General features: G+C 28.2%; 1 protein-coding gene across 3 annotated transcripts in view; it reads left to right on the plus strand.

The window, feature by feature from the left end:
• The first annotated feature begins 252 nt into the window (after positions 1–252).
• The window catches only part of LOC129963319 (transcriptional repressor protein YY1-like), a 31,149-nt gene continuing 8,563 nt past the window's right edge, over positions 253–22,838 (plus strand). Inside the window, exons 1-4 of one of the 3 annotated variants that reach the window (XM_056077619.1) lie at positions 253–462; positions 5,019–5,132; positions 18,754–19,043; positions 20,277–20,417. In XM_056077619.1, coding sequence (XP_055933594.1) covers positions 396–462; positions 5,019–5,132; positions 18,754–19,043; positions 20,277–20,417 — 612 coding nt within the window. In that variant the 5' untranslated portion in view covers positions 253–395. Of the gene's footprint in view, positions 463–603; positions 4,293–5,018; positions 5,133–18,753; positions 19,044–20,276; positions 20,418–22,838 lie in introns of those variants that run through there. The other 2 variants (XM_056077620.1, XM_056077621.1) reach the window with 2 other exon arrangements.

Raw genomic sequence — 22,838 nt, forward strand, 5'->3', positions numbered from 1 at the left:
TCGGTTCACTTAAATTGGGCCGTTGATGAACTCCATTTCAGCACAGAAATTCCGCTTTGTTGAATAAATAAAACATATTGTTTTTTTTCTCTCTCTTCTTTTTCGTACTGTTCATAGCACGACTCAAAAAATTTGAATTTAAATTAATTATGAAAAATGGAATGTACTGCCATTTTTCGTTATGTAATTCAGTACAGATAATAAAATGAAAAAAAAAAAAAAAATGCCTTGACAGAATTTGAATTTTTAAACTTTATGGCAACAGCATCTTGAAACAAAATGGTGGATTCTTTTTCAGTAGCTTCAATGTAATTGCAATAGAATGACCGTGGTTTCAGTAAAGGCCTTATTTGCTTAAAATTCAGATTTCTAACATTTTTAAATACTGAATTGCGATGAGTTTCAACAATGGTCCATACATTTTCAGCGACGTGCCTGGATTTGAAGCTTCTAAAGGCGAACGTACGTATCTGATTTAATATAAATTCGTGAAATTTTTGACTGATTCTTCAATACTTCTTTTTTATCTTCTGTAATAAAAAATTGAATTGTGTATTGATTATAAGGTATCTAAAAGATTTGAAACTTTCTTTACTCTCTTAGGACTAGTGCCCTCTTGTAATATAAATATGAACATGAATAACTTGGGATCTACTGATATCGCGTCTGAAGTTGTTGTTTCGGACACTCGTGATGTTGAAATTGCAGATATCCTTGTTGGCATGCCAGCTGAGACTGTTAACGTCACTTGTGAAGTTAATGAAGAACAACCTTTGATATCTTTACAGCCATTATTAGATGCATCAAGCCAAGGAATTATACTTCAACCTCAAGAAGAAATCGTAGGTGCTGACTCCGAGTCCGAAGGATTATCGGCATATGAACATATACCTGTTTCTACCAATGATGTTATTCTGGACCCTTCTTCTGGCCAAGGAAATAAACGTGGTAGGAAAGGCAAAAAAATTGGAAATAAAGGAAAACTAACTGGCGAACAATTGTCCGAAAATAAGCGTGCAGCCCGTAAGTGGGATCGCAAACAAGTGCAAATTAAAACTTTGGAAGGTGAGTTTTCGGTTACTGTATGGGCATCTGGTAGTGATGATGACAAAAAAGGCATGTCAGTGGAGGATTCAATGACTCCTGAGCCAGATCCTGACTATACTGAATACATGACAGGAAAAAAGGCTCTTCCTGGTGGTATACCTGGTGTTGACTTAAGTGATCCAAAACAGCTGGCTGAGTTTGCTAAGATGAAACCTCGAAAACAGAATGATGACATTGCACGAACAATAGCCTGTCCTCACAAAGGCTGCAACAAAATGTTTCGTGATAACTCAGCAATGAGGAAACATCTGCATACTCATGGTCCCCGAGTTCATGTTTGTGCTGAATGTGGGAAAGCATTTGTTGAAAGCTCCAAGTTAAAAAGACATCAATTAGTTCACACAGGAGAAAAGCCTTTTCAGTGTACTTTTGAGGGTTGTGGTAAACGCTTTTCTCTCGACTTCAATTTGCGAACTCATGTGCGAATTCATACAGGAGATAGACCTTATGTTTGTCCATTTGATGAGTGTAATAAAAAATTTGCACAGTCAACTAATCTGAAATCCCATATCCTTACCCATGCAAAGGCTAAATTTGAAGTGTATAATTAAACAATTTCATCAATTTTTATAACCAGATATATATTTCATATGATTAGTTTACAAATTATTTTTCATGATTATTAGATCATTTAATTAGATTTCAATTATGAACTTTATTTTCCTGAGTATTTCTAAAAAAAACTGTTAAAATTTTTTTTAGCTTTTGTGTTGATGGATTGTACAGTTTTAGCTGCTGTATAAGATGCCTGTTAGGTAGATTTCAAACAATAGCAAGTTGTATTTATTTTGGTGCTAAAATATGTACAATTTCTGACCATTAGCATGTGTACTGCAACTTTCCGACTTAAATATGGAAATTTGTGTACTATTTACAAAGACTGTATCTGGAACATTCAATGGATAAATTTGAGCTAAATCATTTCTTAATGTAGGGTACCCAAAATTTATTTTTTTGAGTATATAAAGTTGATAGTTTAATATGTCACCGAAACAGTTTTAAAATTAAAAAGAAAAGATAATAAGGGAAAAGTTTATTATTTAATTATGTTCATGCTTTGTTTATGGTCAAACATATGTTTTTTTTATGGTCAAACATATGCTTTTCTTAAATTTAAAAAAAACGTAAACTGTGAGAAACAGTTAGCTAAGTGTGATAAGATGTGATATGTGTATATGTATATGTTCATTTTAAACTTGTCAACTTGATATATATATATATATAATTCTGCATATCTATGCAGATCTTGTAGTATAGTAACTATTATACATGTGCTTTATTTCTTAATTTTGTTTTCCAATGGTACACTATTTTGAGTGCATTGATGCTTTAATTAATAATCCTCATACAGATATTCAATTATATGCATTCTTATTCTTATAAATGTACTTATTATTGTTCTTTTCACTCCCCAACCCCATTTTCTTAAAATGTCTCGCTCCTGATATTTTTACTTTTCTTAAAAGAACTTATAATACTTAAAAGGAGACAATTTCTTTGTTAAATAATTATTTTGGAAGAATTCTTTATATCTGATGGATGATTAATTAATTTGCAGACAGATATTTAGTCAAAAATATTTTCTTGTCTGTTTTTTAATATTCGGCATAGGTATCCTGTAGAATCTTTGAATAAAAAATAATTTCTCAGAATATTTAAATGAAGAGCATAATAATTTCTATTATTGATTTAGCATAAATGTAATGAAATGTTGTACCAGTCACTGAAGATACAACATCACTTCACTAATTGTATTCTTTCTTCGTCATTTTATTTTTAATGCCACTTTTTTTCATCGCTTTTATTTTCTTGTACCATTTTTTATGACTAGACATTGATTTTAATTATGAAAAAAAAAATGCACTTGGAGATTACACAGGGTTTTTGTAACATAAATTCTTTAATTTTATGTATTTTAAAAGAGAACATCTCTACATGAATTTCATTCATATAATTTCTTATTAAATATTTGAATAGTTTCTTCCATTAAGTTTTAGGTTGAATTAAAAAAAAAAAATTATTTTATACCAATTGCTGAAAGTTGCATTTTTAAAAAAATGAATGGTGCAATTGCAATATCTCTCCAGGTATATATATATATATATTTAGTTATATCTTTTGTGTAGATATTGAATTTTTTGAGAATAATTTCATTGAATGTTTATTATTCTCGTAACTTATGGAAAATGTGGAATTTTACAAGTTTAATATTAATAAGTGGTCTTCAAACTTTATAGGCTCACAGCATGTTTATATGACCCTTTGGCATGACAGTATACCTTTCTCTAAAGTATATGTATGTTAGATGTTTGTAGTTATGTTATATAGGTGTTGTCGATAGTGAAAGAAAAAAAAAAGACACTTTGAAATTTGCATAATGAAATTTTATTTCTCAATTCAATAATAACATAATTTGTTCTGCTGGTATCATTAACTCTTAACATCATTAAATCTGGTGAATAGAATGTCTTGCGATTTTTTATACAAGCAATTTGAAATCTAGCTCTATAGATGATAATCTGCAGGCACATTTCATATTCATCATTAAGCTCTTACTAATATCAGTGTTTCTAATCTTGAGGGGATTATATTTTTTTGTCCACTTGTAGAAGCCCTAAGAGCATCTTCCGGCAGCCTAGGGTTTGAAGATTGCTGATCTAAGTAATTGTTAAAAATGTTTTCAAGATGTAAAATTTACTATAAAAAGTTTATTTAATGGAACTCTTACTTATAAGGGTACCCTATTTGTTAAGTAGTTATATTCTCTTTTGAAAAGGGAAAAGAAAAAAGCTATACATATGTATTGAACTTGAGTTTAATATTGTTTTTCTGTGGTGTTTCATACATATTTCTTGATTTGTATTGTATAGAGGATTTAAAAGCCCAAGTGGTAGGCTTTTTGTTGTATATAAATTGTTTTGCATATTGCAAGCAACCTATATTATATATATATATATATATATATGTGACCATTTTCTGTTTGAATGTGTGTTGTCATGTGAAATTATTGCATTCTATATTGCAATATTTCTTTTATAAAAATTTAATGACATGCATTAATTAATACATCTAATTAAACCAACAAACTATACTTGATTAATTATTGATTAACTTTTGGCTATGTAGATTCTTAGACAAAAATGATATTTTTTCTCACCAGATATTTACAAAATGCTTGTTTTTTAATTCACTTTTGTAAGTGAAAATGTATATGGGTTGAATAAAGTTTCTGAAGCCATATCTTGATATCTTTCCTTTCTGTATTTTATTTAATCTTCGAAATGTCCAGTTATCTTGATCTAATAGGTTTAAATTCTCTAAAAGAGCTTTTAAAGGAAATTAATTAAACATTGTATATTTATTCAAATCTCTAAAACATTTAAAAAAATTATTTAATGTGGAATTTTTTAAAAATATATATAAATTGTCTGCATTTATATTGAACATGAAAATGGCCATTTGGAGGATTAATAATGCATTTCAAACATTTAGAAATCAGTTTCTTTTGACCATGTTATCTTTTGTTTATCCTTTTTTTTTAGAAAGAATATAATTTGTTTGTGAAATGAATTTTAAGTAAAACTAATTTTAAATATGATTTAATACTGGAAATATGTTTGTGAATACAGTCCAACTGACATATCATTTGCAGTGCAATTTGATTTTGTGTTGGAATTCATTTTTTAAAAAATTAAACCTTTTAATTAACCTTTAGCTATAGTTCAATAAATGAAATAATATTTTTGAAAATAACCTTGGTATATTTTTCTTTATGCTTTAGATTAATACATTCAATATTAAATAAATAGTTTTGGTTTACCATTGAGCAAAAGGTTAAAAAGAATAATAGTTAATATTGCATATCTTTGATTTTATCTTTGCCTCTTTTTTTTTACAATTTGTATTTCCAGCAGGAATTGTAAAGGCATTTCGAAAACTATGGGCAAAGATCAATCGTTTAGAGCAGGCGAAAATCATAGAAAAAAATACCTGCTCTCAGGAGGTGCAGGCAAGCAATCATACAGGTATAATATTTCTAAATACGTACTTGTCTTTCGTTTCCCAGGATAGCATAGGTTAATAATATATTCAGAGTTAGTTAAAAAATATATATTTGAAGTTGTATTATCATTTTTCGTTTTTACTTAAATCTCAGACACTACGTATACCACAAATTTTATTTATAACTAGATTTGATATTATGAAGCCATAAAACTTTTTTTCTGAATCTATATACCCACCACCAAAGTAGCATTATTACATGTAATAAATGATAATTTATACAAAATTCTGTAATTAATAACAATGTTTAAAAATAATTTATTAGTGAAGCATGTAAATCTGTTTCTGTTGCATTGGTTTGATCTAATATTTAGCCACAAGTTTTTAAAATATATATTTATCAAGTGTTTTGTAAAATAAGGAATTTGTGAAGTTTAAGTAATCCTATGTTATCTATTTTGAATTTTGATGTAAAATGTAATTTTCTATTCAACACCAATTACGAAGTTAATAAGAAAATCAATATATCATCCTTAATTCTTAAAAAAACCTGGATGTGAGTAATTTTATTTGTTTATATACAAAATATTCTAATATTTTTCAAAATTAGTTATTTTTACTTGCAGAAAGTAGGAAAAAATTAAGATTTTTTTTAATAATATAATAATATTTGAGTAAAGTACTTTGTGATAAAGAGATTTTTAAAAAAAGCCTCAATATTGGAACATTTTGTTCTAGGCAGATCATTATATTCTGAAGACGGGGGGGGGGGGGGGGGGGGGATTTGCAGACGAGTACTATCTTGAGTAATATAACCTAATATAGTAGGAAGTACTTTTTAATTTCTCTTGCATTATAGCAAGAAGCCTTTACTTAACAGCTAATACAATAATTACCTTGTAATTTAATTAATGTAAATTACCTATTCAAATGAAATATACTGCTATTTGTATGCTTTTTACAAAAAAAAGCTTCTCATTCACTTTAAAAATAAGTATTTCTGATTGTTTTGTGATTTTAGAATAGGGTTTGACGGTTTTTCAAACCTGGTTTTAAAAAGACTGGGTTTTTTTAATGTAAATTTGTGACATTTGAAAACCAGTTTTTAAATTAAGAAAACCAGTTTTCCTGAATTCCTGGATATTCCTCTTCTTCAAACAAACAAATATTTTGAATTTTATTGGTTGGGACCAATCCGTCTTGCAGCTGAAGGCTTAGGCAACAAGATACCAATTTATTAACAAGAAAAGGTATATTTGAATTTCTGTTAAATGAACTAAAAAATTTAAACACTGAAATAAATTTGAAATTATTATATGCTTTAGTAGAACGAATTCAAGAAAGAAGTAGAATTAGCAACTCTTTTGCTGTATTTATATATTTGTAGTTTAGTGAAGAAATCTAGTGTACTTTCTTTAGCTTCAAACACCAAAATTATTCAGTTATCTGGAAAGATACTGTCTAGAATATTTCCGAATTCTTATGTGGAAACCAATTCTGATGAAGAGCAAATCAATGAAACTACTATTCAGAGTAATTCTTTTTTAAAAGAAGCCATGGAAAAATCAATTCAAAAGTTTCTTGAAGACCCTGAAGAAAAAATTCCAAAGACACTGAAGGCTAAATTTTCATTATTTGAGACAACGAATAAAAGAACAAAAAACTTAGATTTGTTACTTAATGCCATGTAAAATATAAAACCAAGCTCAGTAGCTAGTGAACAAATACTTTCAATTTCAGGCAACATTGTGTCCAAAATAAGAATAAGACTTAGCCATCATTCAGAGAATATTTTGTTTTTTAAAATCCTTTTTTCTTGGGAAAAATTAAAATTAATGAAAATAATATAAATATTATTTGAAATTTTTGTTTCAGTTTTTGTTATTTTGTGTAAGTAATATGTATATGTAATTTTTCATTTTTTTTATATATATTTTGACTTTGACATTGGGTTTTTTTGTTGTTGTTTTATATAAATTAAATATTTTTCCTTTTTTTTTTTTTTGCAAAAATTTGAAAATTGTATAAAACTGGTTTTTTGGAAATATTGAATTCAAAAACCGGTTTTTCAAAAAGTCAGTTTTTGTATAAACCCGATTTTAGAATAATATATATTTTGCTTCAATGAAATATATTTATTTCCCTTAAAAAAACTTTCAAACTTATCTCCACTTCTGTAGCATAACTATTAGGATGAATGGTCTGGTGAACTGCGTGTGTTCCAGATAGAGTGTTACAATTATATAGACAAAAACCAATAATCCTTCTGGCTTAAATGTTAGATTTTGGAGAAGTAATAGAATTTTGGGGGGAAATGAAAGCTCAAAATAAACAATATGAAATTAATTTTCAAATATTGTTATTTTTGAAAATTAAATTAATATATTTCAAGAAGCAAAGAAATACTTAATTATTTTTAAACTATAAGAGCGTTTAAAATTAATAACATCACAAAGCATTATTCATAGTAAAATTACTTCATGCTTAAAAAAAATGGAATGATTTTATAAGGTGCAATAATTATGATCTAAATCACCAAGGGCTTAAGCCCTTAATTTTTGCTTGTGGCCCAATAAAATCTAGTTTCTTCACTATTTCTCCTTCCAACAATTTTTGTAGAAAATGTCATGTAGCAAGTACCTGGATGTTTAAAAAAGATAACATGGTTGTTTTTGAAGTATATAATCTTTTTAAAACCAATTCATCAATTTTAAGAAATAGTTTCTCTAACTTGTGAAATCTGACTAACTAGATTTTTCAGTACAATGCTGAGTACTCTTGATAAATTATTCAGCATGTTCCTTATTTGACATTGGGCCCAATGGTGGAATTAGACATTGTGCAGGTCCATGTTATGCACATTATGAGCTCATCTTTTAATAAATGATTTAACATTTTAACAGATTAATCAGTATGTCAATGATTTAATTTAGTTCAGTTTATGAATGTAGTAACTTTGTGAAAACACCGTTTTTTGTATATAATATATATAATAATAAAATTCTTCAAGCTTTAAGCATAATTATTAATTAATGATTTCTTATTATAATTAAAAACATGTTACTATTATAATAAATTACAAGAAAATAGAAAATTAAACAGATATACCATTAAAAAATATTATTTTAAATTATCTGTCAAATATAATATAACCTATCCAGTTCAAATGAATAATTGATATTTTAATTAATAAATAATTTTTAATAAATTTGGTAATGGTTTAATGTAGCTCTAATATTTTAGAATTTATAGTTTTTGGGAATTTATTTCAGAGCTAAGCTATTTACATTTTTTAATTCACTTGCTTAAAATTCTACTCAGTCCAACTACGTAGTCAGAAATCTGCCATTGATTCTACTAACTTTTCATAAAATGCCCAACTTTTACTATAAAGTGTATTTAAAAAAATAACTTGTTTTTGAAATTAAAATTACAAAAATATTTTGACCGTTAAGAAAAAATCATCTGAAAAGAGATCAAATTATAGGCGAATTATTTCTTATTTTAAAAATAAATTGATATTATGAAGGTTTTTTCAATTTTTTATTTACTTTTGTTTACTGCAAGGACATTTAAGTTACAGCTTAAATGAACTCACATGAGGTATTCTGAAAATTGAAAAAAATTTAGAAATCATCTTATTCTGCAATGTTTGTAAGCAATAATAATTTGTTAATGCTATATTAAACTTGCCATATAAAAGTCTTAGCAATTGGTATATGTATATGAATCACCATTAAAATATTATTAATGGTGATTCATTTACAGAGGGTGGTAGTGATTATTGGTGAAAAACATTTACTCTTTACATTCTACTTATCATTTTTCCATATAATATCGTATCTGTTATGATATCTTATCTATTTCATTTTGTATTGATGGTTTAATGTTTCTATTGGGATTAATGATGTATCTATTTTGTTTATCTGTTAAATGAGGATTTTAATATTAGTTTGTTGTCACAAAAATGCAATCTGCCATCTAAAATTTTAATAAACAGTTATCTCTATTCTATGATTACTTTAATTATTTTAAGCAATTTAAAGTTTTATGAAGCATTAATGTACATGAAATACAGGTACAGTTTGACACCATACTTTCTGTATTTGTACAATGATTGAAGTAATAAAATTTTCACATTTTTAATATAAATTAGTGTTTATTAAAATCCAGATATTTTCTTTTTCATGTATCAAAAAGTTTAACACTTTCACTTTTAAAGAAAATAATAATTATTTTTTATATATTTTTATTATATACTGTTTCTCCAAAAGAAAATATGAAGCATATTCAGATGATAATTGGAACTATAGTTTTAGTAGTGTTATTCTATATAATGGAAGTTTGAGTTTTTTGCTATATGACAAAATATATTCAGTAGCATAGCATCTGGTGAGGGGGACATGTGGGTAAATATACTCCCATTTTGGTGCCCATTTTAAGCATTGTGATGGAAACAAAATGTTAGTGCATTTATGTTACTTTTTTTAAGTTAAATATATACCTGAGCACCATTTACACTTTTTAAGTTGCTGATGATGACGGGAGGGGAATCATATTATACCTTGGGTCTGTTTACACTTGCTCCACCACTCTGTATGTAAAGAAAATTCTGATATAAAATGGTGTGTGGTTGAGTATAGCTTAAACAATAAAATAATGTCAGAACATGAATTCCCATGACAATCTCAGCATATACGTTGAGTTGGATGATTAAATAGGTAAAGTAGACAATTGTCTAAGGGCTGTGATTTTACAAGATTTTTTGTGATATTTTGAATGTTATTTAATTTTATATTTTCATTTAATTATAAAGGCCTTACAGTCGAACTTATTCAAAGTAAAATCAAATAATTTTTTAATTAATTTTAGAACATCATTTTAATACCATTCCTAATTAATTACCATTTGCAAGTTTTATACTAAACTGCTTTATCATTCCAAAAAAGTTGCTCATTATGATTAAAAAATAATTAAATATTATTTAAATAATGTTAAGAAAGGTTTTTTTCTCTTTTTAAAACTATGTTAAAATTAATATAAGTTTCAGCTCTAGAATTTTTTTAATGCAATTTACTGAATCCAACTTTATAGAGAGTGATCTGTAAATTACGCGTTTTTCTATTTTCATTTTGTCAAAATTATTTATTTAAAACTACTTACTTAAAAATCAAATTAAAATCGATAAAAAAAATATTTGGTTTTGAAAGTTTGTAGGAGAAAGAGGACCCCCAGAAGCCTTAATCTGGCCCCACATATAAGAATCCGATTTTTGTTGGCAAAAGATGGTTGTTGAATCTATATTTACAGTTTAAATGAAAGATATGTATGGGCTAAGTATAAGTCATGAAAGTGCAATAATTTTCACATTAATGATTAATTAAGATAGACTTCTCATTAGTCCTATTGAAATGTTTGTGATTAAAATTATATTGATAAATAGTGATATACATTTGGTTTTAGATACATCCTTCATTCCACAGTACATAGCAAGCTTCTACTTAATTTGTCACTCCTGATTCTCTCAATGAATGCTGTTACTAATAATTATATTCTAGATTTCTTCTGACATATGCAATTCTCTATTTTTTTAAAAATCATGTTTAGTAGTACATGGAATGTTGCTACTAAAATCACAGTCATACTTTCATTTCATTCTTTATATTTGAATGGTTCTGTTATAATATTGATATTTACATTGAGAACAGATATTTTAGGAAGCGTTACTGCCTTGAAGAATTCGAATTTACGATTTTGATGATTCTCCTCGTTTTGGACCTCCTTGAGTTTGAAAAACACATTTTGGTCTTTATGTCTGCTTGTCTGCGAATGTGATAACTCTAAAACCTTTGAGCTAGATGGATGAAAAGGGGTATATGGATTTAAGACCAAATTTATGGATTTCTAACAAATTTTAAACAAAATCCATTTACAGGAAATCTGTTTAGCTGTCCAATTGCAAATGAATTTGATAACTCCAAAAGGCAAAGAGCTAGATAAATAATATGTCTAGTCATTAATAAATGTCTCAAATAATTTTGAGATATTTGTCTTAACTAGATAAAATTCTTTGAAAATGTCTATTTTTCAATAATATGTTGATATTACATTATGTATAATTCCCGCAAATTGTCGGTAAAATCAGCAGACATCAAAGAAGCCCGGAAAATCACAAGAGAGAGGAAAATCTGCCTGTCTCAAGACATGCACGGGTCGTCGGAACGGGACTTTAGGCTCTTTGGAAGGAATGCCGTGGGCTTAGGAATTTTTATCCCTGCTGTTGTATTCTGAGAAATGCATTGTTATCAACCTTCAGAGCCCTTATTAGAAATAATTAAATGAAAGAATGGAATTTGGATAAAAAAAATAAAGAATTGTGGTCTAATTTGAGATTTAAAAAAATAGGAAATTAATTAGAATTTAAATTCAATTATGTAATATCACTACACGCATATATTTACGCACGCTCCCGTGCATATAAGTAAACAGACCTTTACAGTTGCGTGGCCGTAAAGAAGAAAATTTTGCAAAGAATTTCAATTTATTTCAGTAGGGGGAAAAGGAGAGTTCTGGTACAGTTTGACCTCAGTTGACCCCGGCTGAAATGGCTGATAGTAAAAACCCCTTTCCCACTCCTCCCTCCCCAATCAATTCGAAGACAGATAACGCTTATCTTTCTTTTCGGACTTTAATTTTTCTTTTTTTCGGTTTTAAGAACTTAGAATAATTTTTGCATAACATTTCTCATAACGTTATGCAAGAGTTATCGAGTTTATTTCATTAACTAATTATTTCTTTAGAAGCTTGAAAATTTGTCAAAAGTTTCTTGCTGCTTCGACTGATTGTGTGATATATACCTTAAATAATAATAATATTAATCATTGAGGTATATTCTAGATGTAATGCTTATATTAGTCAAGACTCATAGAGATTATCTTTCGAAAAGTTATGATAAAATATCTGTATTTTATATAGCGCACATAGTTCTCTGCGTCACTAAATATTTTATCGTAAAAATTTAGTGAATCTTCGACAGTACACACTTTTAGACTAGATAATTCAATTTTATAAAGATTTTTTTTTTTTCCTGACTTCGAATTTTTACAGCAGTATGAAAAAATTTCTAGAAATAGAGTTAACGTTTCATGTATTTAAATTCCATTTTTTCCCCTTTGTGATCGTGAATATTTTTAATGTGTTTTTAAAAAATATTATAACTTAATTCATTCTTTTCCACTTCTATGAAAAGTTTGCCTAGATTAATTCTCATAAAAGCTTTTTTTTTTTTTTTTTTTTTTTTTTTTAAATTTCAAATCAGTTTTATAAGGAAATTTTCTTTCGGTTTATCAGCTTTGATTAAATTTTCTGTCCTGATTCAAATTTACTCTTTGCATTGAACATAATTTTTCCAATGAAAAGGCGTTGAGAGAGTATTCCTCCAATAAAATAAAAGACTTATCATTAAAAGAAATATCTTAGATGTGAATAAGTTTTCCTTAGATAATGAAAGTAAACTCGAATTCTTAATTTTATATCGATTTCAGTATGAACACAACGCGAAATTAATTTAAAGTTCACCGCTGCAAGTGAAAAAAATTTAGTTAGAGAAATAGATTTCATTTTAGTGATTTTTCAAGAATTAGTTATTTTATGAGGATTTATTCTTCTATTTTGTTAGCTTTGACTAATTTTTCTTGCAAGTTTCAAATTCTCTCTATTGTATTAACATAATCTTTCAGTAGCAAAACTGATGCCAGTGTAAATCGTCAATAAAATATAAAAGTAATTATAACTTTTTGAGTATGAATAAGTGTTTTCTTGCATAATGAAATTTGTTGAAATTAAAATAAGAATTTCATCATTTAATCAATTACAAGCATAACAAAACTGTGCACTATTTTGAAAGTACAAGGCTGTTGATGAAAAATTTTTCGACTTAGAGAAACAGACTTCACTCTTTCGTTACAAGATTGCGTTATTATCTTAATCTTTAAAATTTTTAAACATTTATAGCTTTAGCAAATGCTAAAAGTTAAATATATTACTCCTCGAGTTTTAATTCCTTAAAATAGATCAATACGCTAACAGATATATCAAGTTATCTCTAGTAATAGCAACCATCAAACCATTTATTTTATATTCAATGCATATTTTGTCCACGGACTTGCACTGGAAGCAGATTACTTACAATTTTTGCAAGATTAACAATAAAAAGATTGTATTTTAATCCGTGTCCGCGTTTACTGGAGTACTTCTTGGCCGATTATTTTGTCTTCAAAAAGTTAATCTTTATGCCAAAGAAGTCAAAATGTCTTATAGAACACTGGTCTTGGCGATTACGAACTCGCTGCCCATAGTATTAGAACAACTTAGAATTAGGTTGGCAAGACAAAATTTATAAAATATTACTCGTGCTGAAATATATCAAAATAAGCGAATTAGAAATTTAATATGTTTAGTTTCATTTAGTTTTAGTTTATTAGTTTTCACATTTAGTTTTATTAGTTTCTAGATATTTGCTTCAGCATTAAAAAAAATGATTATTCCCGATTTTTTTTTTTTCCTGTAACCCTTTTTTTTTTTAAATTTTTGATATCTAATCCAAGAAATGAAAGCCTATGGCTCAGAGATTTTTTCTTCTTATTTTTAACAGGAATCTGTTTTTCTCAGTAATCTGTAATGTCCCAGTTTTCCTATTCTGTAAAATTTTGTTCGAGAAAAGTAAGATCCATCTGAAAAGACATTCTTCCTTCTTTAAAGAAAAATCGGAAGAGAAAGAATTTGTTATTAATTTTCGATGTTTACTTCTTTTCCGAAAAATCGATCATTTTGATGTATAACGAAATTTACCAACTTTACCTCTGTATATTCTCATCCATACACTTCTAAAACTTTCAATCGCTTTAACAAAATTTCATTAATTTCCGCTAATATTAACGATCATTCGCCTATATATAATCGCACAAATCAAAAATTAGAATTTTTTTTAAGTCTTTGATTATTTAATTTCGTTTTAAAGTTGAAACTTTTAATGATATTTTAAAAATGTAATGCATTAATTGAATCTCATCTGTTCTCAAGTTTTAATTCTATATGCATATATTAGATCTACGAATTTACTATCATTCATGCTTCCCATAAAAGAATATTTTATATATAATGAGGATATTAATTCTTTTTGTATGCTGAAGAATTCATAGGTTATATTCATAAGTCAAAGAACTTCTCAATATCCATACATACTTTTTCAAAATATCTGTATCTTTTGGTTTCGAACATTAAAAGTTCTCATCACTGAATGTTAGAAACTCATGATTACAACCCCTTAGCCAAAAAGACTTAGACAGACAGCTTAAAATTTGCTTTAAATATGATAGAAAAGATTATAAAAAGAATAAGGAAGAATATAAGAATGTGAAAAATTATTTCTTAAAAATTAATAATAAAATAAAAGCGTAAATTTTCTACGGAACATTTCTGAAAAAAATTATATATATATATATATATAAAATATTTTTTCCCAACACTAAAGTAAACAATTAATCACTTGCAAGAGTTGTAACATACATTATTTTTTTCAATAGATTCGCCGACATATCTATGGTTTTGTCAACCTTATTGGCGAAATTTCTATCCTTCAAAAGAAAGATCTTATCAAAGATGTCTTTTGATATGTCTACAATATAAAAACAGACAAATTGAGTCATGAACTAGGAAACAAACATAGTCTTTAAGGAAACTTTGCCATTCTATTTATTGAATTAAATTTTTGGTAACAGACCTTATTCAGAAAAATGTGCAGATGTTAAACATAAATGATTAATTTCTTTTTAATAATATTATTTTGAATATGTTAGCAAATACATCCGAGATGTCTATTGTCTAGGATTCAGTGCCTTGGTCAGCAAATAAAAGTTGTTTCTTATAAATACGACTATATTTAGTGATATATATATTATCTATCTTAAAGTGTTTGTAATAGAAAAAAAAATATATATTCACTCTGTTAAACCATTTTCATCATGAAGAATTAGTGTTTATGCATTTATTACTTTATATAAAGAGAAGAAATTTGCTCAATCATTTTTTAATCTTAATGGAAAATTAATGTGGAAATAATTTCTATAATTTCAGAAATTCCTGAATATTTAATCGGTTTTGAAGAAGAAGTTAATATTGTTTGTGTCAAATAATTGCATTCGTATACTTTCTACAAAACTGACGAAAAGAAAAGAAAACACTCAGTTTTTGGTAATCAGGCATAATTATTTGGAAAAATACGCATGCATTCTTTCCAAATAGGCTATACCTTTGAAAGATGAACGAAACGATAAAAAAGAAAAAAAAAGATTACGGAAGCATTGATATGTTTGAATATTCAAATTCAAAAGAGGCAATATGCTTTACTAGAAAGTATTCAGTCCGCTTGAAAATTCCTCAGTATAAGTTTGTAAAATGTGATGTGTATGCAAGACATTTAGGTTCTCTCAATTCGATTATTTCACAGTTAAAAATTAATGGTAATGGGCAGTTACATGATACCAACATAAAAAATTCTTATTATCTAAAACACTTGAAGGATTTTAGTGGAGAAGTAAAGAAAGTACGTTTTAAGAATAAGAACTTCAAGATACGATGGGCAACAGATGAAAAAAAAAATGTTTCAAAAATGTTCATAGAAGTGGAAAAGAATGAATTAAATTATAATTTTTTAAAAAAAACGCATTAAAAATATTCATGATTACAAAGGGGAAAAAATGGAATTTATATATATGAAACGTTAACTCTATTTCTAGAAATGTTTTCATACTGCTGTAAGAATTCGAAGTCAGGAGAAAAAAAAATCCTTATAAAATTGAATTATATAGGTTAAAAGTGTGTACTGTCGAAGATTCACTAAATTTTTACGATAAAATATTCAGTGACGTAAAGAACTATGTGCGCTAGATAAAATACAGCTATTTTATCATAACTGTTCGAAAGATAATCTCTATGAGTCTTGACTAATATAAGCATTACATCTAGAATATACTTCTATGATTTCTATTATTATTATTTAAGGTATATATCACACAATCAGTCGAAGCAGCAAGAAACTTTCGACAAATTTTCAAGCTTCTAAAGAAATAATTAGTTAATGAAATAAAATAATTGTTAATTTCATTACGAGAAATTTTATGCAAAAATTATTCTAAGTTCTAAAAACCGAAAAAGAAAAAAAAAAAGAAAGAAAGAAAGAAAGAAAAATATTTAAAGTCCGAAAAGAAAGATATGCGTTATCTGTCTTCGAAGGGATCGGGGAGGGAGGAGTGGGAAAGGGGTTTTTACTATCAGTCATTTCAGCCGGGGTCAACTGAGGTCAAACTGTGCCAGAACTCTCCTTTTCCCCCTACTTATTTACACGGGAAGCATAATTTGTACATGGGGAAAAGCGATAAGGCGCTTCTATTCACATCGCGACACAAAAATCAAAAGAGACAGAAATTTTTCCTTTCTGTGATTTTGCTAAGAGATTCTGATTCTGATTTCTTTGACACATGTCGACATAGGAAAAGAAATCTTTAGATATCTTTTAATGGAATGCTTAGGTACTAAGGAATTTTATCGCCTTTGTGACGTGGAAAATAAAAGAATGTCATTTTTTAGAGCGTGTGTTAAAAATAATTAAATTTTTTAAAAGTGAAATTTGGATCAGGAAATAAGAGAATTTTAGAGTAAAGTAACATGGGCCAATTTAAGAGAAAAAATTAGAAAATTAATTGGGACTTAAATTAAGAGATATCATTATATATATATATATATATATATATATATATATATATATATATATATATATATATATATACATACTTTCGGTGTAGTCTTTGCTCATAATGCTGTTGAGACGCGCTTTGTTTGTTAAATCTAAAACTGCACCAGTTTCTCTACGGAAATTGTGAGCCTCAAATATATTCATTTCTACAGACTCCGAAAAATGATGAAAAAATCTGAAGAAACATTATCATTGGTTCTGTATATCATCCTGGAAGAGGTAGAAAATGGTTTCCTGCTGGAAATTATGGAGATGGCTAGTAAAGAAGCGGGAAATGGAATCTTAAATTTTGTACTAGCTGTAATGTCTACCATGTAGCAGTAACATTGGATGAGCCACATTCGATTGTCCATATCTTATGAAGTTATCTCCGGTTTGCACTTTTACTTTACAGTAATTATTTCCACGTAATTTTGACTCATATTGCATTTTTCACTGCATATTCTAGCTAGCTTTGAAGGCGCATTGTCATTTGAATGACTCAGTATGTACTCAAATTTGCTGAATTTTCGATTCGCAAAATTCGTTCAACTATTTTAGATATCTCATTGTATTTCCCAAAAAGTGGCAATATGGTGTGGATTTTTTGCAACGTCTCTTCATTGTCATTCTGCATTAACTTTAACAGTTACGATGACTTACTTTATCACTGGACAGAGATATGCGTTGCTGCTAGAAACCAGACATATTCTGGCTCTACATGCCCTAAGGCTCTAGCATATATAATCTCTGGATCAGTCGAAGCCTTCCATTATTTTCATGTTGTATTAAGGATATTATGCATTCATACTCAATCATTCGATATGCTTATGTTTTATTCTTTTGCGGATGCGTCGATAACTAATAAGAAATGTGCTATTTTTGCTTTTCCCTGTTCGAAGTATACAAAGAGAAAATATTGTAATTTTTAGAAAAAGAATCGAAAAAAACACACACATTTTTGGAATAATACCTATTTGTCTATGAATACGATCAATCAAAAACTCTTTGAGCTACATGGATATAATTTTTTACCTAGCCTTTACTCTAAATTTATAGATTTCAATTTGGAACAAAATCCATTCAGAAGAAGTCTGACTGTCTGAACACAAGTAAACATAAATGCAAATGAGGCAAGCTAGATGGGTAAAATTTAGTAAACATCACTATTTAAAATGTAGATCTGAACTAAATACGATGAGAGGTTGACCGGTGGGTCTGTGCTTTCACATACATGTGAATGTGATAAAATGCAACAATTTGAATAAATGAAATTTAGTACACAGTTTTAATGTCTAAAGTGTATGTGTTAATTAAATTTTGAATCAAATCAGACAAACAATCAAAAGATTGATCTGTTGTCGTTTTGCACTTCTATGTGCATATAAACGCGATCTCAAAAACACAACCATTTGAATAAAAGATATTTGATATCTAAACTTGTAATTACAATTGTAATTAATTGTTATATATTCGATTTTCTGGTGTATTAACTCGTATCCTGGAAGTAATCGCCTCCCTCCCTCCAAAAAAAAAAAAAAAAAAAACTTATGCTGATATGGTTAATAGTATACACATATCCTTTTGTTTACTTTGTTGCGAAGCATATAACTCTCATATGTGAGTGAAAAAAAAAAAAAAAAAAAAAATCCGCGCACTTATGTCTTTCATAGTCTTGCCGAAGTTCATGCGATTGATAACGTTTTTATTGGAGAATATCCACGAATTTTTGCTATATTGAATGTTTTTGCTTAAAAACTTATTTTATGTTTCAGTCATTAGGTTAGGTTAGGTTTTTTAAATCAGGTTCTATAAATTAGCTTTGCAAAGTTAATAATATTATTTTCTTGCAGATTTAACAATCAGCGACATTAAATACGAAATTCTCTTAACACAACTTCGCTACCTTATCAAGATTGTCAGAGAGTATGCGAATGGTACATCTTCGGATTCAGTGGACAAAGATAATTATGAAACAACTACTGATTTTAATCCAGGCTTTTCGTCGATTAACTTTAGACCTATGCATGAAAATCCTGATATTCAATATGAAGATCATAAAGATAGCCTGCCAGGTTCCACTACACCTAAAATAGTTGCTGGAACTAGTCATCATGAACAGAGAGATGTAAATGATCATCAAGTATGTGTCTGTTTGTTTTAATTTATTTAAATGTCATAAAATTCTAGTTAATTTTCTTGATTTTTTAGAATAAATGATTACAAAATAAGTTTTTAAAAGTTCAAGAAGAACAACTCCTTCCCAGTTTTTAAGAAATAAACTACGTTAAAAAGTCGATTTATTTTGCGAAATTATGATTTTTTTTAAAAATTTAATATTCTTAATGTGTGAACAGGTTTCTTTATAAAACCGTTAGAATTTTGTTTCTAAGTCTGTTGCACTGATTTTTATATTTACATTTACATACGTTTTAATGCTATTTTGCGTCTAGATGCCATTTCCTCCAATTCTAATCTTTGATAGAATTTTCTTATAAAAAATCTCATAAATTAAAATCTAATGCATATTTTTTGTCCAAATTTGGTATAATAACTCTTCAATATGTTCTATAATTCCCGAACTAGAGAATAAGTAATCTATTCATTTAGAAATATTTTTTAGTTGTTTTCAGTCTTCGCAATGTGAAACAAAAAGGAAATTTCATGTTATTTATCATTCGAACCCCAATATTTAAAGAATGGATAGAAATATAGCTAATTTTTGAGCTCAGGAACTAGATTATATATGTCTTATCTGCAAAATTTTAAGCAAATCATTTGATAAACCTCTAAACTAGAAGATTTTTGCTTTATATCTGTTTTTAGCCAAAAAAAACAACCCATTTTTATTCCAATTTTGTTAGATGTTTCAATTTTTTTAATGTAAAAAATATTCAAAAATATAACTATTTTCGAATGTTTTTGAAACAATTCATAGTACGTAATCACATATCTTTTTTAAAAAAATCTATTTATTTTTAGAATCATCATTAGAACATTAAACATATAAAGAGTTTTTATACTACTATACGTTTTTTTTTAAATTTTTTTTATTTAATTCTTGCTAAAATAAAGTTTTGAACTTTCGGGAATCTTTGTAATTTTCATATGAGAGGAAGTTTTTCAATCTTCCTCTCTCTCTTTTCATTGCTACCACTCAGTAAACAACATCCATTATATGTAATTCTTATTTCTAAGCGTTGCATTCGAAATAATTTATAGATATATTTTTGAATTTTATATAGATATATGAATAATTTTGATTTCTGACTTGAATCATTACATTTCATGTGCACTGATATTTTAAAACAAAATACTGCAATTTTAATTTATTTCTTCCAATATTCATTAAAAAAAATCCCTGGTGTCATTATAGGTTTCTACAACAGGTACTCAAACATCAAATAAAATAAATGTACCAGATACTACAGAAAGATTACTACAGGATCACTTGAAACAGGATTCTCACTCTCATTACCATTTGAAGCTTGACGATGTGCCTTTTATTTTGGGAGCGGTAAGTATGCTTGTTTTATTTGCTTGTCAGTCCCCCAATGTTAGGCATTTCAGTTTAGCTGATTCGATTCTAAATACCAAATCTGTACTAATAATAAAGATATGAATATGTATGTACTTGTAGGTTCACGCTGTGCAGGCCAAGTCGTTTTAAATAGAGCTAACAAATTTGATACTATAAACTTTGGTGGAAATGTGCAATTCAGAGTGATTTTTTTAAATTTTAATTTATTAAAAATTAACTGAGATTTTGTTATTTTTCCATGATCATTTACGGAAATAGTATTATACAGAAATAATTTTTACACCATTTATAAAAAAATTTTATACATAAATTTTCTTTTTATTTGTATTAGTTAAATTATCGTGCATTAAAGAGAAAGCATGCCTTCCTTTCCCCTATTAGTTATATGAAATCGGATCTTTCGCATCTTTTAACAAGAATAGTTATGGATAAAAGCATATAATGCTGAGCTTTCGGTGATCATTTTTGGAGAACTTTTAAATTCCAACTTTTAACATAATAGTATTACAAAATTGTAACGTTGCTTCGCAACACGGTTAGTTCCATGATAAGGAAGATAGTTTTGCATCAATAACCTCTGGTTTTGTCGACAAATTTGGGGACTTTGGTAACAAATTTAAGATTCCAGAAACTGCTAGAATTTTGCTGACAGGACTATTAGAACGCGAATAATGAAGATCTTTATAGAATCTAGTTTGCTGTGTCATGGAAACTATAAAAAGCCAGGAGACAGTATTGAATTATTCGAAGAGTCAATACTGCTGAGTAGCTATACTCTGTTTCACCCTAACTTGGCAGTATTGTAAAAGGTAGAAAATGTGATGCTCCGCGTTGGGAAATAGTTCCCCAACAATTCCGGCTTTAAAATAGTTAAAATGCGCAGAAATTTATCAAATAATATCATAAATTACAGAAATCCTTTTTTTTTACCAGTATGTATTTAAAATTATTCTCAAGTTAGAAGTGCTTATCTGTTATGTATTTTGTAAATAAAGCGAACGAATAAAACTGAAAGATTGACATAATGAATTACACTTTGGCTAGAACCGGTCTTCAAGGTCAAATATTTGGCGCGCTTTTCTTTTACGTACCCGCCAACTCAGCTTCATTCACTTCGCAACCGTTATAATCTTTCGTACTTTTTTATTCTCGCTTTTTTTACCTACCAGCTGATATTTTTGATACTATTAATCACATTAGTAGTTATTAGTTTTGATTGTTGAATATTTATTCGATTCGTTATTTTTATTCACTTCTAAAATGTCTGAAAAAGAGAACTACGCTGAACACAGCGTAGAACGACTACGCTGTGCACACCTTCAAGACGAGTGAAACCAGCAAAAAGTGCAGCATTCAGAAACATATTAAACGTTTATTCTCGACTCCGAGAAAACCCTCAGATTCTATCAATCAAATCGTCGATAAAGTTTCGCACCTTACAGGTGTTTCGCAATGAACAGTTTTCCTTTTGAAAAAAGAAATAAAAGCATCCAGTCCTTTAAGTACCCCTGGAAAGAAATGACCAGATTCTGTAGGTAAACATTCAGGTCTTGTAAAATATGATGATTTTATATTTTCTTGTATTTGACGAAAAATCCGTGCATATTTTCGTAGAAATGATATCCCAACATTAGATATAGTTTTATACAGATATCTTTTCGAAAAACATTAGTCGAACTACGCTTTACCGAATATTGAAAGATTTAGGGCTTTCTTTTGAGAAACGATGAAACGAAATGAAATAACATTAATGGTTTATTAAAATAATGTATCAATAATATTGAAAAAATAATGAAAATAAGGAAACAATTAATTCTCCGATAAAGTGATAATATAATAACGTAAATAAATATTTACTATTTGGCGAAAAATTTGCGAGATAAAGTTTCGCCAGCGATCTGCATTTCTAGTAACATTGTACTTTAAAGTAACCCTGTTCCCCTGACGACGACTGCGATTCGGCATGCTTAGAATATACACTACTGCCAAGTTAGGGTGAAACAGAGTATAGCAAGTACTAAGTTTAGCATCTAGTTGAATTTGAGTCGGGAGTCGATTTCAGATCAAACGAGTACTCAGCGAAGAGTAGCAACGTTCAAGAGGCGTGAATATCGTGCGTAGTTTTCTCTGAGCGCTTTGTGTTGTTACGGTTGCTTATTACCGATTTGCTGCTTGTGTGCTGCTGTTTATTGTAACCGCTTTCTTGTGAACGCTTCGGCCGTCTTTTGTTGTCTATGTGTTCGCGTATTCGTATTGAATAAAGCATCCTTCTGTGTTATTGAACCTGTTGGACATACCGCACCTACTGGAGTATTTCACCGCACACCTTCCGTATTGCACCCTTTTTGATTTTTGGAAAATCTCCGTTACAATAGGATGACTACTATCTAAATTGCG

Source organism: Argiope bruennichi, chromosome 3, assembly GCF_947563725.1.
Source record: "Argiope bruennichi chromosome 3, qqArgBrue1.1, whole genome shotgun sequence".
Lineage (NCBI taxonomy): Eukaryota > Metazoa > Arthropoda > Arachnida > Araneae > Araneidae > Argiope > Argiope bruennichi.